Here is an 18795-nt window from a genome sequence, read left to right as displayed (position 1 = left end):
CCCCACATAGTAGCCTATGGGTCAGGATGAACGTGCAAATGGAACTGTATATTTTTCCAGGGAAATGGCTATCCTATTTTTTTTTTCAGTTAACAAAATCCGTATACAGAAACTGACTTTCAAAATGTACATACCCTGAGAAATAAAGACATTTATAAGCCCTTTCATATTATATCATAAAATATCACTATTTCAAAATATCACATTTTTAAAGAAAATCTAAAAATGTAGATAGCAAAACCCCTGCACTATTTATGGCAAAAAAAAAAAAAAAATGAAGTCACAATAATTGTAATCAAAAATAATTTAATGTCATATATATATAAACAGTAAGTAAAAAAAAAAAATTATATTTGCATATATGAGAGAATGAAGAGGGCCTTTATTTGGCCACTAAGCATTTAGTAATTTTCAGTTAATCAATATTAAAATATAAATAGTTTATATACTGTATAATGTGTAATTTACAAGTTATAAAAAATGTATGAATTATTATAAGATAATTTTGGACAAAATAGAGTTACTACAAAATGCTGCAGGAAGTGGGGTATTTTGAAGTGTGAACCTTGTTTTCTCTCCCAAAAACAAAGTAATCATAGTCTTTCCCACTGTAGGCGTAATATACATGAGTGAGAGGAACCAGCTCGATCGTTTGACGCTGTAAGAGAATGAGAGAATGTTATTGTACAAAGAATATTACAAAAGATACCATTCACATCTAAATATGGAAAACAATTAAGGGTTAAACTCAATTTTATAGACCTACACAAACTTTTGAGTTGTTCAAGGCAGTGCTTCCACCTAGAGGTCAGATTTGTTGTTGCATCCTCTCAACCATTGCAAATGCAATTCACAAGTCAGATTGTATTTGAATAGGCCTAATTGAATATCTCCTTATCATTATGTTTATTGTTAATAACATATTGTCATATGCAGGCCAACTCATATTTGTTTCTGCTCACCTGCTGCAGGATGCGGCTCACAGCAGAATATTTTAGCAGGTGATTCTGAATCGCTGTTTTTGAGGCATCGCAGATGTCCTGGTCAGGGAAGCCCTCTATCGGATAAACCTGCAAACATGCATTGCGCATTATGTCCTATACGATATATATCTATGATATATAGGCTATTTCGGAAACGCTGCTATGTTAATCTAATAGATCAAGATTAAACAAGATGTATTAAGCGCATTTTGAACATTCTATTACTATTTTATCCCTCATCTCCATACCATACACAGCCCATTCAAATAGCCTAATTTCGAAATTATTTTATATCTTATTTTGCCTGAAAATTATTTTAATAAGATCCTCTGACCTGATAAAAGGCACTTGGAAATATGTAAGCACAAACACGTCTGGCGACGCAAACTTGACTGCACGTGCTTCGTTTCGACGCATTTGCGTTGCAATCCCAACATCGCCTAAAGGGGCGCTGTCACGGGCATTAGCGGTAGCATACGGTATTACTGAAGATTTAACCCTTGGTTTTACCACAGCAACAAGAGGTAAAAAGTAGGGTTGCCAACTTTTGGGGTGGGTGTTGTAAAAAACAAGACAAAAAAAAAAAAAAAAAAAACGCAACACAATTGTGATTGTCAAAACATTTGGTAACTAAACAGAATTTTACAACATGATACAATGTGGTATAGTAACTGGTAGCCTACTGTTATTATTATTGCATGACTCAAATTTCATGATTTCAGCTCATAAGCTTGCAATACGATTCCGATCTTGATTCAATATTGATTAATGTAGATAAATATCAGGTACAGTAGCTACCTGTTTATTTTCTTAAGAAAAAAAATCTCTCAACTAATTCTGTAAACGTAGAGGAAGCCCTGTCAGCTGTTATTATTATTAAAGGTTAAAATTAACAACTCAAATTAACAGTTATTTTAGACATGTAAATCTGCTTTGTGTGCACAAATACTGTTTCACAATGCAAGCTAAACATCTTCCATGCAGGTGGAGGTCAGGAGCTTATATACAGTGACCTTTCAGCATGGTGTGGGGAAAATGTGGTTGGTGCAGACTGGTCCAATTAAGAGGTTGCAGGTTTTCATTGGTTTAATTAAAATTAGGGATGGGTATCGTTTGAATTTTAACTATTTTGATTTTGCTTATCAATTCTGATTCTTAAAGGTGCTAAAGAGGATGTTTTGTTTTATACATTTTTGCAATATTACTTGAAACTGTCTTTACTAACTGATAAAAGAATATTTATTACGTGCACTGAAAGGAATAATATTAATATACATCATCTGTGCACGAGGTAGGGCCTTAAAAACATTAGCCAATCGTTTACACGATCATCGCGTAAACGAATGGCCCTCTGGCTTGTCAATCACTGCTGTGACGTTCCTTGTGCGAGACGAGCGCAGCTGCGCGCTCCAGTAACTTTCCACGCTCCACAGGCGCCGCATGCAATGTTTTTGTCAGGAGACAGGAGTAACAACTGCAGATTATGAGTTACCTGTGGTGAGTCCGACATAATGAATCCACTAACACGACACAGCGAATGCCGGTGGTAAACACTCGTGTTCAAATACTCGTGCACGAGTTTTGGGAGGCGTTCCCTCGAAATGAGCTGTGAAGAAGGGGGGTTGTTCTTCCGCATGTGCTCATTTCAAAAACTCACTAACAGTCTTTGGATTCTCAGTCGGTGAAAAAATCCTCTCTATCACCTTTAAGTAATCTTAATCCCTAATTCCTAATTTATTTTTATAAAATAGACATTCACATTTATAATTGCATTTATTATATACAAGTCTTATTGCAAAACATTTCATTGTAGCTGAATACCATGAACAAAAATCAACAGGCTAAAGAATACTTACACAAGGAACTTTTGCCTAGGATTTAAAAATGCCATAGCAAAAACAACTAGCCTAACTAATATGTACTTCAAACATTATTAAAGAAAAGTAAACACTCAGTAATTAAAAAAGAACAAATCTACAAATTAGCAATCATACAAATAAATACAACTGAACAAAGATCCGACTGAAATAAACAGTTTTAAGATTTTTCAGGAATGTTGTTTTGCATGTTGCTATGTAGTTGCTATGTGGTTGCTAAGGAGTCTAGAGTGTTTTCATACAGAAACTGTAATCAAATTCAAAATAACACTACACTTTATAAATAAAATATACATTACAAATACAGTTACAAAAGTTACTCAGTTACGAACAGCGAGTGAATTTTCTCTTTGTCTTTTGTTGTTTGATTAACGTTACTATAAAGACGGCAGCAGGAATTTTAGGCTGCTGTCACTTTAAGAGCTGCACGGATCCAATATGCTGTCATGCTTTTTCTTTGTCAACTTTTTACGTTTACTTAAAGGTGCTCTATGTAAGTTTTTGACTGTATTAAAGCATAACAATACCATAATATGTTTGCAGATATTTATTAAACATGCTCAGTTCACATACTCGTTTCTCTGAAAACCATTGCTATAGCCAGTTATTTTACTTTAAAATTTGCGTTCCATGTCGGAATTTCTGTTTTTGTTTCAGTCTGTGCAAGACCGCACGTTGCCAATTTACCCAATAGTATTTCGCCACCCTGGGTTGCCAGTTGACGAAAAACATATGCAGCAAATTGCAGCCATGGACAGCAGTGAACAAACTGGGTCAGAGATTGCAGATTCTACCCGACCTAACAAGCCTCAGCATCTATCTAAATATCTCTATAAACGGGAGCATATTAAAACTCGATATCAACTCATCATAAATCAATAAATCAACTAATTATCTTACAGTGTGTAAGTCACCTCGCCTTCCAAATTCGCTCCCGTCGCGTCCTCAAACTGGCAACCCGTGAGAGCATTGAGTCTGAGGAGGAGGGGCGGGACGAACAATATTTTGAATTTGAACTGCAGTACCCATTTCAACCACTAGCTGTCATTTTAACATAGAGCTCCTTTAAGACATAACCGTTTGTGTTTACGATAATATTTTTACATATATTTTTGTGTGCATTTGTCCGTTCAAGTGCAAAAAGACGCAGAAGAGAACTTAGTTCAGTATCACGTTATTTAGTATGAGAGTCGGCTTTCTGTGCGCATGTTTTGGATGTGTGCACAGCTCAGAAAACAGCATGTGAATCTGCTTGTGCTTGAATCATATTAAAATGCAAACAAAGGAATCGATAAGAGGAATCGTAATTTTAATTTTATAACAAGTATCCGATTCAAAAGCGCAGCTTTCGGATTGCTCTCGCGATTCATGATGTCATACGCCAAACGGTCTGTGCAGCACATTTGGTGTGAGATTTACTTGGGCAGCGTGAGCTTGGCAACTCTGAAGAAGACGATTTGATTCCAGACAAAAACATTCGAAAACTATATACTCCAGTCAGATATTCTCATCATGTGAAAATTCATTGAATTTATTCATGTTGTAATGTTCTCACGGATGACGGTCAAAGCGTATCGGAAAGTCTCAAAACATTACGGAACGTAATGAACTTGATAATTTAACATATTTCGAGCCTTAATGTCAAGAGAACATGAGGGTTAACTACATATCTGACTTAACATCTGAATAAATATCTGCATCAGAATTAATGAATCAATCATCAATGAATTAATGAATCAGTGTATACCAGGAGGTTTTCATCTACAAAGAACGCTTCCCCAGACACCTTCTCAAACTTCTTCAGTGGGAATTCAGGCACCCGGTCGGGTATAAACTCAAACACCTGGCTCTTCCTGTAAAACAGTGTGATATTATACACAGTAAAAAAAAAACATAAAACACAAAGATGAACAGGCCAGATTCTTGTGTAACTAAAACAGGAACTAAAACAGGAACTGAGATCATAAAACCTAGTAACAGTCTGATCCATCTACCACAGACTGTGTAACATTTCACATATACTGTAACTTACTTCAAACTTTCAAAACACATAAAAAAAACATTTACCATGTAATGGTGAGCTGAATGAAATGCACAAGGTTTCTGTGTCCGTTACATGTGAGACAGCCTTTGTAACCCTTTCCATGACAAGACACACACCTGAAAGAAGAGATTGAGATATATTTTTTTTAATATTATTTTTACATGAGAATATAAAACACATTAGAGTATGATTATCTATCAGTTTATCCCTCAAACTACCTTTTTCTTCCCCTTCCATGGCAAGTCGTGCACCGTCGGTTGCGACTGTGACCAGAGCCGTGACAGAACATACAGCGAGTCTGAATTTGTTTTGGAGGAAACAGTCAGTAGAATAATAAAACATTGGCAGATATATGATCATGATAATTAAACATCTACATACCAGTCCTCGTCCGTGGCAGTGTGTACACCTGACTTTGCCATTACCATGACAATGGTGGCAAGGCTGCAATGACAGTGCACTAATGTAATTCAACAGGCATCAAAACACGAATAAAAGTCTGACTTATGGTGATAAATTTAGAGTAGGATGCACATTAGGTAAAATACTCTTTGTTTTGAGCTGGTTTTGATGGTAAATTACAACATTTATATGAATATAGATTGTTTATTTTAAAGATTCATAATTTTGTTTTGAAGGTCTCCTACACCGTAAAACCGAACAGTGAAATTAATTAAATTAAATTAGTTTGTTTCACTCAAATAATAATGAAAGTTCATTTTACTTAATAGAAAAAAGTAGCATGAACTCAAAATTTCATTGTAGTAAGCTGAACTTAATATGATTGAGTTGAGCTGCAGCAGATTTCTAATTCCCAGCATGCTTTGCGTCAGACCATATAAATAACTGTTGAAATTAAGTGTTATTTTGTGTGTTTTTGCACAAGATTAACATATGGAGATATAAGTTAATGTTTAATGTTGTGTTATGTTGGGATTCAGGGGGGTTCTGTTATGTTAGTTTTGTAGGGTTACCAGTGTGGTGAAGAGTAACAGCTTTACATGCATCCAAAGTCAAAAAAAAAAAAAAAAATTCTATTAATACAGTGTGGCATCACCTCTTTTCTCACAGTGTCTGAAACAGTTTGATGCAGGATCCGGTCTCAAAACCCTCCTTTCCAAGAGACTGCTCTGGGGCTTCCCAAAGTGAACTATGGTCGCAAGTTCCGTCATTACCCATAGAGTTCAATGGGACTTACGACAATAGTTGCTTTCGGGAAACGCACCCCTGATTGGTCAGATAGCCCAGTCTGTCGTGACTGGTCTACTCTGCTCTGATTGGTCAGATGGACAGCCGGTTGTGATTGGTCTACCATTTACAAAGTGTGTCGGAAACTAAACGCTCATTACCACTCCGGAGAGGGTGTCCTCGCCCTTTAGAAGAGCATGCAAAGTGTATTTGCTTTCACAGCACAGAAAGCAACGTCTTCTTGACATGTCGTCAACAAAACAAACTCTTCCAGGCCTCAAATACAACTACAGTGTTTGAGGGTCAAAGTAAACGTTGTTTGTAGGCAGCCAATGAAGACCATAGGCTGGCATTATGCAAATATATTACAAACTTAGGTAGGTTTGAGCAGGAAGTGAGACTGGAATTACCGACGACTCGTTTCAGGCAGTTCAGAATTGGTTCTTTCTTTTGGAAGACAATGACCCCATTTTTCATGCACTTTGATCTTTGAAACCTTGCAGTCCTTTTACATTCAGAAACAGCTATATTACACATGTCGTGAAAGGTAATATCTGAAAAAGCATAATAGGGGCACTTTAAAGGCATACCTTTATGAATGAAGAGTGTGGGACCCTGACTTTCTGAATGGCGTCAGTGAATTTGGGTGGGTAAGACACCTGGACGTGCCATGGTGGAGGACTCACTCCATTCTGAGGCCCATCCACACACTGACCTGAGAAAAATCTATTAATGTGATACAGACATTTTTTTAAAATGATTTCTTTAATTGTATTGGTGTCATCAGGCACCTGTGTGCGGCTCCGATTCCCACGCACTTGATCTGGACTCTGTAAATGTTTCCAAGCGGTACTGAAAAGACAAGGGACAAATGGCACAACCATATAACTATTATATGTAATAATAATATAGGTTTCATTCCAGATCAAGATGGATAATATTGCGGAGAGATTTACACGGTAAACTGTAAAAGGCTTCAGCTCTTTGAACATCAGGTTTTTGGCAGGTTTGCTGCTGTATGTCCATTTTTTACCCACAAACTGGAGTAGAGCGTCTCTTGCTACATCCTCTGAGACAGTGGGGACCCTGCCAGTAAGTGTGCAAATAAAAACATAGATCTATATGCAATGTGCAGTAAACAAAACAATAATGGTATGTCAAATTTTGTATGTACATGTTTTTGTATTCATAACATCCTACAAAAAAGGACACTGCACATGGAAAAGACATATTGTACCTACATGACATTTGGAACTGAAGCGTTCTTGTCATTTTCAGGCTTAGGGACAAAGTCTGGTGGAGGAGGGCAGATTTGATCTGTACAGTCTACAATCAAGCACACAAAAATAAAAGATGAATATCAAATTGGAAAAAAAATTACTTAAGCATTCAAGACATCATAATTGATATTAGGTTACATACGACATGCAGTATTTATATGTTTTTACAAGATCGACCAATATTATGTTTGTATGACCAATACCAATAAAGCCATTTTTAAAGCATCCGCTATGCAAAAGCAATTTTTAATTATTTAAGCATTTTCACATAATAACAAAATGATCATTATAATACAACAATAAAACAAAATGTTCATTATATTTTTATTGTTATTATTATAGTTGCTGTTATAATATGGATAAGGTATAATAGTGTATTATAATAATAGTCTTAATAATTAAATATTGTTATGGTGCTTTAGTGTATATAATAGTGTATTATTATTATTATAGTGTCTTGATAGTAATACTAATACTACTAATATTAATAATAAAATAAAAATTATTATTACTATTAAGATTATCAAGCTATTATTATTATTATAATAGTAGTAATAATAATTATAATGCCTAGTGAATATATTAGTGTATAATAATAACAACAATAATGAAATGTTATTATATTATAATAATATCTTAATTATAATAAAAATGCATTGAATTATTATTATTATTATTAATGTGCCTTATAATAGTGTATTATTATAAAATAATACCTTAATAATAATAACTGTTATTTTTTTATTAATGGCTTTATATGTATTGTGATCAAATTTATTTTCACCTTTATTTTAGGCTGTTATTGGACTGTTGTTATCAGTCTATCTCTAATGTATGAGTGATACACATGAAGCTCTTTCACCTCCGCCTTTGTGTTCTTCGTAGCCTGTTACACTGTCCAGCCAGCCTGGGGGCGGAGCGGATGGACCCTCCTCAGGAAGGCTGGGGTCAAAGGTGTCTACAGCAAGACAGAGAGACATTATCATGTTTCTGATTTATCCAAGAGCAACATGTTCCTGTATCAACATCCTTTAGCCCTGGAACAACATTCCTATCAAACAGTTACTGCCTTAAATCAGTGACTGAATTTTCCATGAAGTCCGTTGATCATCATTCTTGTTGATCCTGGAGCATCATCAAGGATCCTGGAATATTTACAAAAAAAATAAAAATACCCCAACCTAAACTTAAATGACAATCCCCTGGTTTCACAGACAAGGCTTAAGCTAGTCTTAGACTAGAGTGCATGTTTGAACTGAAAGAAACTTGCACTGACATATCTTAATGTATCTAAATATGTCAGTGCTATTGTTTTGTCTCAAGATGCACACCAGTAATGTTTTCTCTTTTTTAGTGGATGTTTATGAAAGCTACTTAAATATCCTAGCTGAACTAAGACCTAATCCTGGCTTAGACTAAGCCCTGTCTGTGAAACCGGGCCTGGGACATTCTATTGATTTTCACAATAGTGGTTTAACTTGTCCTTCCTTTTCCTTTCCATTTTTCTCTTTCTGTTTTTTTGTTTTGTTTTGTTTTCATGAAACATAGGCCTACATGTTATATTCTGCTGCATTGCTAGGCAACAGAATATAAACACATTTCTTAGCAATCAGTAGTTGGCACCTGTTCATTAAGTCATTAGGTTTCTTTTCCTCAACAGTGCTTGTCTGAATGCATCAGTGCATTGAGTTATATATACTTCACACAAACATCTTGTTACGTTAGTGAACAATGCCACTAACAAGTAGATATAAATATCAGCTGGAGTGGGTTTCCTTCAACAGAGATTGTGCTTCAGATTTAGCATGAAGAATGGGCGAAATGAGGCCTGTATACCAGAGAAACAATGCCCTCAAAATATAGCAGTGAATGATGGGAGGAGCAGGTCGTCTGTGATATGATTTAAACACTAATTTCAAAGCACATACATCAAAATGTTATAACTATGAAAAAAAAAAAACATTGATATTGTGGAAAGACGAACGATTAGTGACGTTTAATATAGCAGAGATTTTTTAAGGTGCTTAGTGCTAGGGGTTTCATGTCAAGTCAAGTCACCTTTATTTATATACGCTTTTTACAATGCAGATTGTGTCAAAACAGCTTTACAGTGATAAATGGCAAATAATTTTGGCTGCACAGCAGCTCTTAAAGAAAATGGTGTCATTGTCCAGCTTAAATAAATTCAGTATTGATTCATTCCGTTGTAAAAATCAATAGTTATTAATTTAGGTAATTTATCTACTCATATATATATATATATATATATATATATATATATATATATATATATATATATATTTATATATATATATATTTACAGTTGAGCTCAAAAGTTTTTTTTTTTTTATTTAGTACTGTCCTGAATAAACTATTTCACATAACAGTTGTTTACATAAAGTCCACAAGACAAAAAAAATAGCTAAATTTATAAAAATGAGCAGTTAAACTGAGCTCTGTTCTTCAGAAAATTCCTCCAGCTCCTGCAGATTCTTCAGTTTTCAAGCATTTTTTGCATATTTTAATCCTTTCCAGCAGTGACTGTAGGATTTTGAGATCCATCTTTTCACACTGAGGACAATTGAGGGACTCAAACACAACTATTAAAAAAGGTTCAAACATTCAATGATGCTCCAGAAGGAAACACGATGCATTAAGAGTCGGGGATGTAAACTTTTTGAATTGGATGAACAGAATAAATTGTACTTTTTTGTTGTCTGGGAAACATGTAAATATCTTTTGTAGCTTCCAAAGGGCAGAACTAAATGAAAAAATATGTTCTTTAAACAAAATAAAAAAAAAAAAACTTTCACATCAACTTCTTGTTCAAACGTTTTCACCCCTGACTCTTAATGCATCGTGTTTCCTTCTGGAGCATCAATAAATGTTCGAACATTTTTTTAATAGTTGTGTTTGAGTCCCTCAATTGTCCTCAGCGTGAAAAGACGGATCTCAAAATCATACAGTCACTGCTGGAAAGGGTTCAAATATGCAGAAGATGCTGGAAAACCAAAGAATCTGCAGAACATGGAGGATTTTTCTGAAGAACAGAGCTGAGTTTAACTGCTCAGAACAAACAAGGGGCTCATGAACAACCAAAAAAACAAAAAAAAACAGTCGTGGATCATCCAGGTAACCACACAGTATTAAGAATCAAGGGTATGTAAACTTTTGAATGGGGTCATTTTTATAAATTCTGCTTTTTTTTTTTCTCTTGTTGACTTTATGTAAACAACTGTTATGTGAAATTGTTTATTAAGGACAGTACTAAATAAAAAATAACATGCAATTTTCATGATCCTTCTTATTTTGTTAAAATGATTAACATTTTTGCAGATTTTGCAAGGGACATGTAAACTTTTGAGCTCAACTGTATATACAGTGCATCCGGAAAGTATTCACAGTGCTTCACTTTTTCCACATTTAGATTACATTATTTTGAGATTATTTTCCTCAAAATGCTACAAACAATACCACAAGAAGTTTCTTTGAAATCTTTGCAAATTTATTAAGAATAAAAACAAACAAAAAAATCACACATACATAAGTAAAGGAATTGTACTCAATTCCAAGGAATTGTCTGTAGACTTCCAAGACAGGATTGTATCAAGGCACAGATCTGGGGAAGGGTACAGGAAAATTTCTGCAGCATTGAAGGTCCCAATGAGCACAAAGGCCTCCATCATCCGTAAATGGAAGAAATTTGGAACCACCAGGACTCTTCCTAGAGCGGGCCACCTGGCAAAACTGAGCGATCGGGGGAGAAGGGCCTTAGTCAGGGAGGTGCCACTCCTCAGTAAAAGGCACATGACAGCCCACCTGGAGGACTCTCAGACCATGAGAAACAAAATTCTCTGGTCTGATGAAACAAAGATTGAACACTTTGACTTGAATAGCAAGCGTCATGTCTGGAGGAAACCAGGCAACACTCATCACCTGGCCAATAACATCCCTACGGTGAAGCATGGTGGTGGCAGCATCATGCTGTGGGGATGTTTTTCAGTGGCAGGAACTGGGAGACTAGTCAGGATCAAGGGAAAGATGAATGCAGCAATGAAGAACAACAACCCTAAGCACACAGCCAAGATAACAAAGGAGTGGCTATAAGGCTATAACAACAAAATGTGGAAAAAGTGAAGTTCTGTGAATACTTTCCGGATGCACTGTATATATATATATATATATATATATATATATTATATATTATATATATATATATATATATATATATATATATATATATATATATATATATATATATATATATATATATATATATATATATATATATATATATATATATATATCAGTATAAATCATTATGACAGCTGCTGGCCATTGCCAGCTGGATGTGGAGGTGTCCAACGATACAACAAAGTTGACAAATGTTTAACTTTATGGTTTCGTGAACACAGATAAATGAGCACTTTGCCGCAGATAAATAACCGCCATGGCAAAGAGTGTGCCTTGTGTCTCATTCATCTTTGATATTAAGCATTTTATGTATTGATTACATTTATGTCTGACTTCTTCCCGACAGGCATAGCGGTGTTACGTCACGAAAGTGCTGACTCGTAGGAAGACTGCGTGTGTTTAGGGTGCCATTTGGGACAATGTCATTCATACTTGGTACTAGGCAACAAGCATCAACCTAACCACCAGCCACTGGCGACATGCAGCAAAAAAGACAATGGCAGTGTAAATGCAGCTTAAGTGTGAAAAAAGTGTGAAAACCCCTGTATTGTTTCATGTTGCATTCTCAGCGTTAGAACAACGGCTGAACGTCTGGGAGACGAGTGTGTCACGTTCTTTAACGGTCCACCCGGAAACAAAGCTGCAATGAAGCCAAACCCCCTCATGGAAGAAGAAAGCAATAGACCTTTTTCACAAGAATCGGAAATCACGTGACGCAGGGTAAAGTTAGTTCCGCTATGCGTCTACGGCTATTACATTGATATGCTCTTTTCTCAAATATCGCTTCTTACCTTTTCTGTTTTGTCTGTTTTCCAAATAGCTTTTGTATAATCTACAAATAAATTATTTTCTACTTGTTTGTAGCTTATACAGCCACTCAGACCGTTGATCGAATTTACCGGAAGATGGATTTATATCACCAGCTGTCATACAGCAAAGGCTATGCAGCTACGCATTCAGCAATTTCGCAGATCGTATTACGTACTACGAACATTTATATAATTTATTAATTAAAAAAATTAACTCCCAATATATACTTTAATGTGGGATATAAAGTCGTGAGATACATAATATTGTCGTGAGTTTAATAGCTACTTTTTAAAAAATATATAGCATGTCTCATATGGCATCACATCCCACATTCAAGCATATGTTATAATTAATCCTGATCGATTAAAATTATTAAACTAAGACATAATTTCCGAAACCACACTGTACACAACTATCAGTCTTTGCATGTTGCAATAGCACAACAATGCTGCGCATAATACACACTTTAAGATGATGATGACAGGAAAATGAGTGAGAGATGACTGAAGTGTTTATATCCAGAAATATCATGGTGCGAGCAGTCCTGCTTCACGATTCAGAGGATCAGGCTTGTGTGATAAGGGATCTACCAGTCGATCATTTCCCCAGCACGTCGCTAAAAACACTCTATACATCTCATTATGTGCATACTATCCACCCTAAATAGTACTGAATATTAATAATGTCACATAGTATGCACGTTTAGACACAGACACTGTCTTTACAGCACATGGAGCGCGATAATGCACAGCCGCGCCAAACATACACGAAGAATATAACCAGTTTAACCGCCATCACTTCAAATTATTTATTAAATTTAGCTCTTAATGAGAGCTCTGTAGTCTCACCAATAATTCACCAAGACCGTTCAAACATTTTCAAGACATTTAATTCGTAAAACGACTTTGATTCCCGAACTGGTTCTGATCGAGGCTATCTATCACTGTAACCGGAAAATCTTTTACACTGCGTGGCTCATTCCGGAAGCCAAAAACCCGGAAGTGTGAAAAAGGTCTATCGTGTTTACAACTGTGACAATGAGTGCTTACCAGGATCAACTAAACCCTGGATTTTCAAAAGTATGTGACGTTTGCATCTCCATTGTTGCTGTAAACTTGCAAAATAAATAATTTATTACATGCACGCCAGCCTGTTATTGTAGGGACATCTTTGCATTTTCACGCCCCTAAACATGACATGGAACAAAATGAACTGTGATTGGTTGCTTTACATGTCGGTCAGGCGCCCTCTTGGACGGTCCTTGGCCAATGAATGCTGTGATGGAGTCAGGTCTTCTGCTGTCAGTCTGAAGGTCTGGCTATGCAAGACTAACTGTCATGACAGAGCAACAGTCTGAAGAGAATGGCCCTGTCCCAATTGGCAAACATAGCCCGGTTTCACAGAGAGGGCTTAAATTAAGCCAGGATTAGGCCTTAGTTCAATTAGGGTATTTAAGTAGCTTTTAGAAATGTACCTTAGAAAAAAACATTACTAGTTTGCATCTTGAGAAAAAACAATGGCACTGACATATTTTAAGAAATGTCAGTACAAGTTGCTTTCAGTTAAAACAGTTCAAACATGCATTTAAGCCTACACTGTAAAAAATTACCGTGATTTTAACAGTAAAAGACTGTAAAAATGCTGCGGTGAAAAACTGCTAATTGGTTTACAGAAAGTTTTCCGTACTATATACGGTGAATAACTGTAATAGATCTAACTGTACATTTAATGTAATTTTACGGTAAAATACCGTTAAATTCACAGTTTTTGAAAGTGAAAAATAATAATTCATTGTAAAATTTACAGTGAAAAACCGTAAATTGACCCACAATTCCCTGCGTGACACTTCACATTTGATATATTTTTGTTGAAATAACTCTTCTTCTTAGTTTTTCTCATTTTTCTCTAATCAGTTATGTACATTAGGGTTTTATGTTACATCTAATGTTGTTAAATTAATGTTTATTGCATTTTTTAAATTTCATGCATGTTACCATGATGGTGTTTAGTGTGTGTGTGAATGACACTGTGTGCTCCTTCTATATATTAGTATTGTCCTCCTCAGCTTGTGGAAAAGCTGCTTGTGATGAACTTTGATTCATCATGTGACTCTTATCACCACTGTGTTTGGTGACTGTCAGTGTATTATAAAGATACAAAACAGATATTAGTACTTCATTAGGTTGGTAAATTAACATTATATCAGTTAATGAAATATGTTATTTTACCATAAATTTTACTGGGATTTTTTTACAATGTACTGAAATCCAATGTTAAATATACATATTTAAAATGTAAAATTCACATGTAACTCCGTAAGTATGTTGTCATTTTTACAGTATTGTTCTGGTAACCACAGCTGCTGGTATTTTTCCGTAGAAACAACAGGATTTTTTTTACAGTGTATAGGACTAGCTTAAGCCTTGTCTGTGAAACCAGGGATTGATGTGTACTCGCACTTGATGTGTACTTGCAAAAGGAATATAACCTTAAACCCCTAAGAACAAGTCTTTCTAACATAGTCTGGTACGAAATAATATCGATGCAAAAATAAAATGCACTGATAACAGAAATAATACATAAAAACAATTGCTTCAGTCTGAATTCAGTTGGTCGTGGTGCCTTTAAGAAGCTGGTATGTGATTAATTGTGCTTATACTGACAGACATGTGCTGCTACTTTGTGAAGCAGAGATCTATTTAGCAAACAGGATATGCTTATTTTTAAGATAACATTTGCAGTTAACAGTTTCAGACTGTTAATTTGTCCTCAGACTGCATTATTGCTCTTTCAATTCATGAAAGCACTTTGGAGTTTGGCGTCATAAGTGAAGTTTAAAAAAGGTTCAAGTCTAGATAACAAAGGCAGTATTATGCGCAAGTTCTCAGTAAACAGGTCCTGCCTAAGTGTGTTTTAATGTTATTGCTGAAAAATACTATTTAAAAAGCTTCAATCTTGGCTTGAACCAGATATAGGACAAAGTGCATAGATACCCTTGTGAAAAAGAAGTGTGCTTAATTGTATTGAAAGTGCACTTGTAGTGTAAATCTGAAAAGTATATTTAAAAAAACAAAAAAAAAAAAAAACTACTTGCAGTTTAAATAAAAGGCCACTTAAGTGTACTTAAAGAGTACGCTTTAATGACTATGTTAACCCTGCATGACTGTTTCGCCAATCATTCTTACATATTCGGGTCTTTATCGACCCGAATCTATATCTAACACTGATGGATCTCTACCTGTCGTGATAATATAAAACTCCTCTGATATTAGAGTAACAATTACAGAAGAATAAAATAAAGCATATTTTGTTACCTTTTGGAGCTTGAAAGGGCTCAGTTTGAGCAGATGTTTTATGCCATCATCACTGTCCTCATCAGAGCTAATTTCCCAATAAATTCAGCAAATAATGGGCTAGTTTTATGTTTGAGGTCACGAATATTAGCCCATTCTCGATCTCAAACATATTCTCAGAACTATATAATTTTCAACATCTTCAAAATCAATATTTCCATCACTTCACCAGATCCATCCACTAACAGTAAGAGTCATATTTGATTGCGTTCATTACTTGCTCTGTAGTAAATCGCTGAGCCATTTCATGTTTTTCTTATTATTTTGTTTTCTGTCTGAATGAGTCGTCACTATAGGATTGTGTATCAGACATTGCCACCTTGTGGAATAAAGGTGGATTGCACTTATTCCACCATCTAAGATTTAATTATTGTTGTGAAGAAAAAATATACGTACACTCATACACACCTCGGGTCGTTAGCGACCCTATACAATTTTTACAAAAACTGAATACAAAAATAGGCATTATTTTATAATTGTATGATTTTTTTCTTGTTTTATTCTTTATAATGAATTGATTGGGGAATACCAAGAAGGTTGATGTCTAACTTTAAAAAATGAACGAGGAGGAGGGTAGTGAATGACGACCTGGGTCACTAAAGACCCGAGGTAGGCATTTAAGGGTTAACACATTTAAGTACAAAAGTGAAATTTGTAATAATGTGAAATTAAAAGTTTTATTTTAAAGCACATGATACATTTTTTAATAATTTTGTGTTGTGCTTTAAAGTACATTGCCTTTCTGGCTAGCATACTAAAGCACATGTAAAGTAGACTACTTGGTTATAATTTGAACTCTAGTGTGTTATTCAATATTATACTTAAGTGTAATATATTTTAAAAGCACATGAACTAAGAGTCAGCTTTTTAAGGATTATAAAGGAAGCGCTCTTTGTGCACTTTCTATGCTATATATCAGTGTTATAGTCGAGACCAGCTCATTCGAGTCGGAGTCAAGACTGAGTTCAGAGTATGTTGAGTCAGAGAAGTTGGGAGTTCTAGACACGAGAGGTATCTAATCTTTCTGGGGAACAGACGTGATACATGTGAGATGACAAAAGAAAGAACGACTCTGATCTGGAGGTGAGGTGAACTAACAGACTGGATAGCCTAAAACCCTGCTAATCAATCAATCAATCAATCAATCAATCAATCAATCAATCAATCAATCAATCAATTTTACTCATAATTTGGCCTTCGTGGTTGAATTAGCCTATAGTTTATTTTTTATTACAAATGTGATAAACGCAAGTAATAACCTTTGTGTTGTGGAATTTAAAAAAATTCAATTATATTCTGCTAAAATAAATGAAATGACTTGAAAAAAATTTTCTTTGTTAATTTTGCTGAACGAGATTCAAAGATCCGAGTCAGTAAAATGATCCGAACTTCCCGCTATACTACCTGAGTCTTGTTGCCATTGCACTAAGGTTAGTCATGCGCAGTTGCGCACAAAAAAAATCACCAATCATTGGACGTGTCAACCAAACATCAATTTACAGAAATAATAACATACATTAATAATCATGGCATATTTTGAATGGGACTCGGGAATGAGTCCGATTCCTAATACTTTCGAGTACGAGTCAATTCTGAGTCCAAATGCACACGAGTCCATGACAAGACCAAAACCATTACAATATGGTCTCAAGACTGAGTTCAAGACCGAGTCCAAGTCTTGAGTAGTACTACAACACTTATATATATGTATAAATATATAATCCATTCAGACTTTGTATAAAAATTTTGTTTTTCATGCTAAGAGGACCAATGGCCACGTACACACTGCAAAATTTCGGGAATGTCATCCACATGCAAATGCGTGATTCATTGAAATGACATTGACATGATAACCACAGTATTGTTTGTTTCTCAATAAAGCAACTTTTTTGAGTGAAACGGTTGAATAGTCTACTGACTGACTCACTCATAAACAGTCACTTGTCGCCACCTACTGATGTAACAATGTAACTGCAATGAAATCATTAAAAAGCCCCACCAACACTAACACAGAGACTGACACTGTCGCCTGTCTTGATATCTAATAAACTAGATTCATGCATTTTATTTATTAATTTTTTAGACATAGCATAACTGTTACATCAATCATCTAGTTGTGTTTTTAAAGTAGGGCCTAAATACCACATTGGTAATAAATGCTATAATTACTCTCTGTAGGATTTATATTTCATTTATTATATATCCTGGAATGAAAATGTATATACTTTTTATTCTTAATCAACACAAGAGCCTGTTCTTTCATCTAAGCCTGTTTTAATGTATAATTTTAATAAACTGTGTGAGCGATGTTTTCCATTAGAATCTAGTGAGATGTTCATGTGGTTGAAGATGCAATTGAAATCTGTCCAAGAGATAACTTGATCCTCAGCGTGACTGTTAGTGACTTATTAATTAAAGTGTTCAACAAAATGACTTAAGCACTTCGTTTAGACACTTTGGGAATAGTTTTGTTCTAAATAAAACAGAATGAATACTTTTTTTTGCAAACCATTTGACTTGACACTGCAAAAGCAAACTCGATCTAGATTCTGGTGCAATGGTGTCCCAAGTAAAAAAAAAAAAAAAAAAAAAAAAAGATTACACGTGCATCAGGAGGAGGAAAAAGCGTTACTAGACCACAGTTTCTAAAATCAAGTCGTTATTATTACTGTTTAATCATTTAATTTAATCAGTTTAAATGCCGTATGCATTTGTATTGAATAAATGCATACATTAAATATATATATAGAACTTAAAAAAAAAAAAAAAAAAAAAAAAAAGACCGTTTTGGCTACATGCTACAGATGTGAACCATTTCGTTTCTTGCAAGCTCAGAGCAGACAATAAACATATTATAATAAATATTTAAGTAAAACTTGGATAACCAAAACAGCAAAAAGCCCGTTAGCTGTTAAATGCACATCTACCCACCTATATCTTCGTCTTTTTCGTCCATCACGCACAAAATGCTGATGAGGTCCGTTTTACATTGATCCTGGTTACAGCAATGCTCTACATTTATTTACTGAGAGCCTTTGTTCAGTTTTGAACTCTGAAAATTGGACA

At 35.0% G+C, this 18795-nt stretch overlaps 1 protein-coding gene across 1 annotated transcript; it reads right to left on the bottom strand.

Annotated features, from left to right (window-relative positions):
* Positions 1–359: 359 nt before the first annotated feature.
* On the bottom strand, positions 360–18790 carry ssuh2.1 (ssu-2 homolog, tandem duplicate 1). Its single transcript, XM_067395910.1, has 12 exons — positions 18661–18790; positions 8235–8330; positions 7334–7418; positions 7049–7178; positions 6884–6944; positions 6683–6807; positions 5286–5348; positions 5123–5202; positions 4928–5020; positions 4608–4713; positions 963–1070; positions 360–658 (listed from the first exon to the last, which is right to left on the bottom strand). Exons 1-12 carry the CDS (start codon positions 18683–18685, stop codon positions 524–526), a joined length of 1107 nt encoding a protein of 368 aa, XP_067252011.1. The 5' UTR covers positions 18686–18790; the 3' UTR covers positions 360–523.
* Between the last annotated feature and the right edge of the window lie 5 nt (positions 18791–18795).

The sequence above is a fragment of the Chanodichthys erythropterus genome, chromosome 10 (genome assembly GCF_024489055.1).
Source record: "Chanodichthys erythropterus isolate Z2021 chromosome 10, ASM2448905v1, whole genome shotgun sequence".
In the NCBI taxonomy this organism is placed as follows: domain Eukaryota; kingdom Metazoa; phylum Chordata; class Actinopteri; order Cypriniformes; family Xenocyprididae; genus Chanodichthys; species Chanodichthys erythropterus.
Note: the sequence above shows the minus strand (reverse complement) of the source record. Positions and strands in the feature narration are given on the sequence as shown.